Raw genomic sequence first — 8,486 nt, 5'->3', positions numbered from 1 at the left:
GAGAGAGAGAGAGAGGCAGAGACCTACATACGCTTGCTCTTGCTTCCTGCTAACCCTTGCTGAGATTACTAATAAAGAAAGGCTGTTGGGCACCTTAACATTAGCTCATCTTCATGTGTATCCGGAGAAGATTGTTATGTATGGCCCTGGCAATCAGTAGCCTCGGTGGGAGGTTACAGTGTGGGCCCTTAATAAATGTTTGCTTCTGCTCTTCTCCTCCAATCTACTGCCTCCTCCAAATTGCTATGGCACTTCACTCATTTCCTTCTCTACAATGTGATCAGAGACCTCTTCGAGGTCTGAGAGATCACAACTGTTTTCATAATAATACTAAGAACACATTTCTAATGTGGCAAATGTTGATAGGTATCATGCATGTAAACAAAAGCTCTTTTGGGAGGGTGGGCTTGATCATTTTTAAGATTGCCTGGGGTTGGGGGCATTTGCTGCCCCAGAGTTTCTTTTCCTTTACTTCTGGTCCCCCATGGCCTCGCAGAACAGGCCCAGCTGCTGCCAGTGTTGCCCCAAGTCCAGTGAGAGGACTGAGCCTGGGGTGGGAGCAGCTCATGGCAATATGGGCAAGTAGTTACAGCAGAATTGATGACCCTAATGATGTCTGGAGACAACGGAATTTTTGCCTTCTCAGAGTCAGATGGTCTCTTCAAATGGATTGGTACCATGTATTGGGCAGCTGGGACAGTATATGAAGACCTATGGTACAAACTATCCCTGGAGTTTCCCAGAGGTTCCGCATATAATACTCCCACTGTGAAATTTGTCACAATTTATTACCATCCTAATGTGGATACCCAAAGCAATATCTCTGTGGACATCCTAAAGGACAGGTGGTCAGCTCTGTATGATGTCAGCACCATCCTACCGTCTATCCAGAGCCTGCTGGGAGAACCCAACATCGAGAGCCCACTGAACACACACGCTGCTGAACTTTGGACAAACCCCACAGCCTTTAAAAAGTAGCTTCTGAAAATTTACATGAAGCAGGTGACTAGCCAAGAGCCCTGACCCTGGCTACCCAGCCTATCTTCCCTTACTTGTATGTATGTATATGTATGTGCATTTATCTTTTTCCCTTCCTCGTAATCTGTCTTTGCCCCCTTCTCTTCTATATAGGACTCTGTATCACAGACTCTTTTCTTTTTCTTCTTCCCCCCCCCCCCTTAAACTCTAGTCTAGCCCTCAACATCAATGTATAAATCAATTTGGTTTTTTTAAAGCTTAAAAACAAGATTGCCTGGGGGTCCTGAGACCAAAAAGCTTGGGAGCTGCTGCACTAGCATTCCTAGTGGAATAACAGACTTGAAACAAAGGTGAATTTCAGTGAATTGCTGGCTATTCTAGCCATATGCCGTTCAATTAAACCACAAAACTTTATTAAGTTTTTGTATGCACTCACATACACACACATTCACACACACACAAGGACAAAAATGAATTGGATCTGAATTCAAGGAGCTCACTTCTACATTTTACAGGCCCACAGAACCAAGACAGTGTGAAAGAGGAGAAACCAGATAATGTATATTAGAAAAGATGAGAGAGGGCAGAGGGTATTATTTTAGTACTATTATGGCCTAGAATTGGGTTAAGAATTTTACAAATATTGCTTCATTTGATCCTCATAACAACCCAGAGAGGTATTATTATCTCCATTTTACAGTTGAGGAAACTGAGGCAAAGGTGAAGTGACTTGCCCAAGGTCACATAGCTTGTAAGTGTCTGAGGCCAGATTTGAATTCAGGTCTTCCTGACCTTGGGCCCAGTGCTCTATCCACTGAGGCATCTAGCAGCCCTATATATATATTTTGTTGTTATTGTTCAGGAATTTCAGTCATGTTCTACTCTTCGTAACCCCATTTGGAGTCTTCTTGGAAAAGATACTGAAGCAGTTTGTCATTTCCTTCTCCAATTCTTTTTTACAGAAGAGGAAACTGAGGCAAGCCAGGTGAAGTGACTTGACCAAGATCATATAGCTAGAAAGTGCTTGAAGCCCTATTTGAACTCAGGTCTTTATGACAATCCACTGTGCCACCTAGTTGTCTCTAATAATTGGCAGGATCAGGAAAAGCTTTGTATAGGACATGCTATCTGCAGGGATACAGGAGGGCTTGGCCTGCGGGAGTCTGGGTAGGTTGGGCACTTCCAATACAGGAGAGAAAAAAGCACGGACAGTGACTACCCACAAGAACAACATAAGCCAATTCTGGTGGTCCCTGGGACTTGCCGACAAAACTCGTGGCTTGGGTGCCACCTGAAGGCTGATGACTATATCTGTTGTGCAATTAATTCACTGGGTGGCCTTCCTTCTTTCCTCACTAGGAAAAAGCAAACATTCTCACGGAGACATGACTATTTGCAATCTAGAAACTCCAAAGTTCCGAAAACGATGGCCTTGCCATTTGGACATAGGCCAAGGACTCATTACCCACAGTATAACCAGAATGAAGACAGGGACTTTTCTTCATGATTAGGCAGTAGGTCACTCAAAGTAAAAAGAGAGCCTGGATTGGGGATCCTGACTCAAGCTGGATTCTTGTCGCCCTGACTGATTTACTAGTAGGATTATGTTCAGCAAGGGCATCGAACATGTGGCCCACCATACTGCTGAGTGAGGGGGAACCAAATTAAAATGTAATTGGAAAATCCTTAACAAAATAAATAAATATAGAATAAAGCATAGACGATGTTATGCTTTGAAACCTGGAAGGAGCCATATGTGTGTTTTAGTGGCCACCATTTCTATTTGCATTTGACATCGGCAATATCTATAGCATTGGTTGATTGGGACAACCACCTGGCTTGTTCTCAATGTTCCTTGTGGCCCAGAACTCCAGCATAGACTGGATCAAAGCTTGGGGGCTTCTCATAAGTCATTTTCTTTGATGTATCATCTTAGGATTTCCTCCAGGTTTCCCTTGCAGCTAGGTGGTAAGTGGATAGAATGTCTAGCCTGGAGTCAGGAAAACTCATCTTCCTGAATTCAAATCTGGCTTCACATACTTATTAGCTTTGTGACTCTGGGCAAGTCACTTAATTCTGATTGCCTCCAAGAAAAAAAAAAGTTTGGGACAGCTAAGTGGGGCAGTGAATGCGGCACCTGCTCTGGGATCAGAAGAAGCTTAGTTCAAATTTGGCCTTAGACTCTTACTAGCTGTGTGACTTTGGGCAAGTCACTTAACCCCTATTGCACCCCCCAAAAACAAAAGTGAACCTGGGAAAATCACTTGATTTTGTTTGCCTCAGTTTCCTCATCTGTAAAATGAACTGGAGAAGGAAATAACAAACCACTCCAGGATCTTTGCCAAGAATACCCTAAATGAGGTCATAAAGAGTTAGACATGACTAGGTCTCTACCAAAAAGAAAAAAGGGTCCTTGGATTCCATGTAAGCACTCAGGCTAACAACAAATTAAATATTGGGCAGTATTTCATTTGACTAAAAATATAAGGTAGCAAGAGCTTATATCTGAGTTTATAAACAGTCAATACACTTCTCCTTTCCCCTCCAGTGAGGCTATATTAGTCCCTTAGTGACCTATATTATGTCTCTTGTAAGTTGAGGCTCCTCTGAAAGAGGAAAGAACTGTGGGTCACTAAAGAGTCAGTTACTCCTGATTCAACATTACCAAACTGCAAGACTGGGATTGACCTAGGTATTTCTCATCTCTATCTTTTGCCAATGTGTGTGTCCGTCTCCTATAAAGTTCTAATTCTTCTTTTTGTCATCCCAAGTAACTTGCTAGACAACTAGCAACTTGTCTCATTTTCAAGGTTTGAACCTGGAGCTCCCTGACATATCCCCAAACTTTGTTTGTTCAGGAGGCTCTTCCCAGAATCAAAGAATTTAAGAGTTGGAAGGAACCTCAGCATCCATCCAGTCCAACCCAGACATGAAGGAATTGCTACTACTACGTGCTCAACAAATGGTCCTCCAGCCTGGACTTGAACACCTCCAAGGAAACCCATTGCTTTAGCTTACCCAACTGTGGGACAGATCAAATTGCCCTTTTTTCTTCTTATTCAGTTCTGTAGGACTAAACTGAAAAAAATCTAATCATTCTTCCATGTGACGGCCATCCAAAATACTCAAGGACAGTCATGGTGTCTGCCTTGAGTCTTCTCTTTTCCAGGTTATCCATCTCCAGTTCCTTCAACCAATGCTCAAATGTCATGTCCTTTCTGTCCCCAGTTATTCCTTTCACATCACAACTTTCCCCATCACAGGTTTGATATGTGGTGGGTTGATTACACAAGAAATTAAATGGGAATCTGGGGGGAGTTTTGCAGAAGCCACAGATTACATGCAATTCCAGCAGACAGCACAGAGCCTATGACCAAATACTCAACTGAGATTTTTACAGTAAGTTACTGTTTTTTAAAAAATATTCTCAATAATATTTTATTTTTCCAAATACATGTAAAGGTAGTTTTCAGCATTCGTTTTTGCAAGATTTTGTGTTGCAATTTTTTTCTACTTCTCTCCCTTATCTCTCCTCTCCCCAAGACAGTAAGCAATGTGATGTACACATATAATACTTTTAAATGTGTTCCCATATTTGTCATGTTATACAAGAAAAATCAGACCAAAAGGGGGAAAATCCATGAGAAAGATAAAGCAAACAATAAAAAAGGTGAAAACAGTATGCTTTGATCTACATTTAGTCTCCATAGTTCTTTCTCTGAATGCAGATGGTATTTTCTAACCCAAGTCTACTGGAATTGTCTTGGATCATCATATTGCCAAGAAGAGCTGTCTATCATAGTTTATCACATAATCTTGATGTTACTGTGTATGATGTTCTCTTGGTTCTGCTCACTTCACTCAGCATCAGTTTATGTAAGTCTTTCCAGGCTTTTCTGAAATCAGACTGATGATCATTCCTTATAGAACAATAAGGCAGCTAGGTGGCACAGCAGATAGAGTACCAGTCCTGGAATCAGGAAGAACTGGGTTCAAATCTGATTTCAGACACTTAACACTTACTAGCTCTGTGACCCTGGGCTAGTCACTTAATCCTGACTGCCCCTTCCCTCAAAAAACCAAAATTCCCTTACATTCATATATCATAACTTAATCAGCCATCCCCAACTGATGGGCATCTACTCAGTTTCCAGTTCCTTGTCATTACAAAAAGAGCTGCTACAAATATTTTTGCACATGTGGGACCCTTTCACTTCTTTAATATCTCTTTGGGATATAGTCCCAGTAGTGACACTGCTAGGTCAAAAGGTATGCACAATTTGATAGCCTTTGGGGCATAGTTCCAGATTGCTCTTCAGAATGGTTGGATCATTTCACAACTCCACCAACAAGGCATCCCCTCCAACATTTGTATTATCTTTTCCTGTCATCTTAGCCAATCGGATAGGTATGAAGAGGTACTTCAGAGTTATCTTAATTTGCATTTCTCTAATCAATAATGATTTAGAGCATTTTTTCATATGCATATAAATGGCTTTAATTTCTCCACCTGAAAATTGTCTGTTCATATTCTTTGCCCATTTATCAATTGGGAAATGACTTGTACTCTTATAAATTTGACTCAGTTCTCTCTATATATTTTAGAAATGATGCCTTTATCAGAAATACTTTGTTACTTCCTGCTTCAGGTAATTTTACAGAAAAGGAAACTGGGGGAAACAAGGTGAAAGTGATTTACCCAGGATCACCCAGCTAATAAGTGTCTGAAGCTGTATTTGAACTCAGGAAGATGAATCTTCCCAACTTCAAACCATGCTTCCCCTTAACGGCCATCAGTCATTCGACAAGCATTTATTAAGTACCTATTCTGCACTAGACACTGTGCTAAGTACTGGGTATAAAATGAAAAGGGAAAAAAAGATTCCTGCCCTCACAATGCTTGCATTCTGATGAGGGAAACAAGAAAAACATATATAGTGTAAATGGGGGGAGTTTGTGAAAGAAGGAAGACATTAGCAGAGGGCCTGGGAGAGGTGTCACAGGCCTCAGGAGGGAGCAAGGAAAGGAAGGAGGCAGAACATACCAGCTAAGAAGAATAGCCAGTAGAAATGCCCAGAGTCAAGACTCAGAGAGTTTTATGTGAGAAACAGCAAGGACTTTAGCATCACTGCATCCCAGGGTACATGGGGAGGGGGCACAAAACACATGTGCAAGATCGAAAAAATTTATACTTGATCCTGGAAGTCTTAGGGAGCCATTGGAATTTATGGAGTGGGAGTGAGAAATGCGCCCTTTACGAAAATCACTTTGACAGCTGAGTGAAGGCTGGATTGGAGTGGGAAGAGCCTTGAGGCAGGGAAACCAAATGAAGGTTACTTCTGATGATGAGAAAAACACAAAATGCTTCACTGAGCATTCCAAATCCTTCATCCCCTGGCAGCCTCCTACCTTTTCAGTCTTTGTATCATACTCTCTGATCCACACTCTTCAATTGGTGACTCTGGCCTCCTGGTTATTCCACAAACAAGACTATCTCTCAGCTGGACATTCTCTCTGGCTGTCCTCTAGCCCTGAAATGCTCTCTCTCCTCTGGGTATTGACCTTCTGGGGTTCCTTTTCAGTCCCAACTAAAATCCCATCCTTTACTGGAAGCCTTCACCAATTCCTCCTCATTCCATTGCCCTCCCTCTGTTAAATGTCTCCTACTTATTCCGTATATGACTTGTTTGGTGTATATTTGTTTGCACATTGTCTCCCCCATAAGATTATCAGTTCCTTGAAAGGCAGCCAGGGACCATCCTTGCCTCTTTTTATATTCCCAATACTTAGCACAAGGGCCTGACACATAATAAGCACTTAATAAATGTTTATTGATCAATCGATTGAGTGGAAAGATGATGTATAGGAGAGATGTGAAGGTAGAAATAATACTTGGCAAGAGATTGGCTCTATGGGGTAAGTGAGAAAAAAGTGGAAGATGACATTAAGGGTGTTAGCCTGGCTGACTGGGGAAGCTGGTGGAATCCTTGACAGGAATGAAGAAATTGGAGAAAAGGGAGAGCTTGAGAGGAAAGACAGTGAGTTTTGTTTTGGATAGGTGAAATTGAAGATATAGACAATATATTCAGTTTGAGATGTCCAGTAGACAGATGTGGGAACTCGAAGAGAGTAGAGAGGTTAGGGCTGGATTGAATCGATGGGAGCTGAAGTGAAATAGAATAGAGGGACAAAAGGGACCAGGGCTGAGACTTAAGGGACACCCACAATTAGTGAGCATGACTTAGAGGAATAGCCAGCAAAAGAGACTAAGAAAGATAGATTAGATGGGTAGAATGAGAGCAAGAAAAGAGCAGAATCCCAGAAAACTAGAGAAAAGAGAAAGTGTCTTAAAAAAGAGGGTAATCAAGTATCAGAGACTGAAGAGAGGTCAGGAAGAATGAGGACAATTAAAAGAAGTAACAAATTCACTGAGCATGCTATCTAACCCATTAGCCAAGTCATTAATAAATTGACACATTAATAGATGTGTCAAACAGCACAGGGTCAAGGACAGTCCCTCTCCACTGGAGGCCTCTCAGCAAGTTAACATTGAACCATTGAGATCAGCCTCCCACCTAGTTCTCGATTCATTCATTTGCATTTTTATTACAGTCTCACCTCTCTAATCCTCTTTGAGAAGGATGGATAAACAACAACAATCTCGAGATATTTCTTTAAAATACTATTTTGGGGACCATACTGTTTTTCCTCTCCTGGAATCATGTGGTTTTTCCTCTCCTGAGGACCCTTGATTCACTGGTGTTGCAGAAACACGTGGCCACTTGGAGGGCTGCAGAACCGTGAGCCCCAGCAGGTTTCTCATCCAAGGAATCAAGTCATGGTCTCTGTCGTCTCTTTGCTTCTGAGTCTTTCCGTCTCAGAAATGTTGCACACACACCATTAATCATCCTTTCTATGGTATCCTCAGGCCACAGACATCAGAAATGGATAAGGTTAGATCAGTGGAAATGACACTAAGGAAGATATATTTACCCTCTCCCTTATGACTACAACCAACGGACCTTGGGTCCTTTCCATCTGCCCTGCAACTGTTCTTAACTTTGAGTGTTTTCTCACCTGTTAGGATATGAGCTCCTCAGGAACAGCATCTCGCCTTTCTATTTGTATCCTTTGTCCTTAACACAGTATCCGTAAGATACATAGTAAGTACTTAAATATTTCCTTCATTAATTCAGTGTATAATCAGGACAAACCTCATCAAGGAGCCATATTAATGCCAGAAGAAGATTTCATGCCCCAGTTGATAAATGATCAAAAGATAAGATCTATTCCCATAGGGCTCTAAATTTATGCATATCCTTTGACCTAATGATACCACTAACAGGCATGAATCCCAAAAGAGATATTTATTTTTTATTATAACTTTTTATTGACAAAACCTGTGCATGGGTAATTTTTCAGCCTTGATCCTTGCAAAACATTCTGTTCCAACTTTTCCCCTCCTTCCCTCCACCCCCTCCTCTAGATGGTAGGTTATTGCCTCCTGG

The 8,486-nt window shown here is 41.6% G+C and overlaps 1 protein-coding gene across 1 annotated transcript; it reads left to right on the top strand.

Annotated features, from left to right (window-relative positions):
- The first annotated feature begins 600 nt into the window (after positions 1–600).
- LOC127542545 (ubiquitin-conjugating enzyme E2 C-like) lies at positions 601–978 on the top strand. The gene has a single exon (XM_051968220.1). The coding sequence runs from the start codon at positions 601–603 to the stop codon at positions 976–978; it is 378 nt and encodes a 125-aa protein (XP_051824180.1).
- Positions 979–8,486: the final 7,508 nt, after the last annotated feature.

The sequence above is a fragment of the Antechinus flavipes genome, chromosome X, assembly GCF_016432865.1.
Source record: "Antechinus flavipes isolate AdamAnt ecotype Samford, QLD, Australia chromosome X, AdamAnt_v2, whole genome shotgun sequence".
Taxonomy (NCBI): domain Eukaryota; kingdom Metazoa; phylum Chordata; class Mammalia; order Dasyuromorphia; family Dasyuridae; genus Antechinus; species Antechinus flavipes.
Note: the sequence above shows the minus strand (reverse complement) of the source record. Positions and strands in the feature narration are given on the sequence as shown.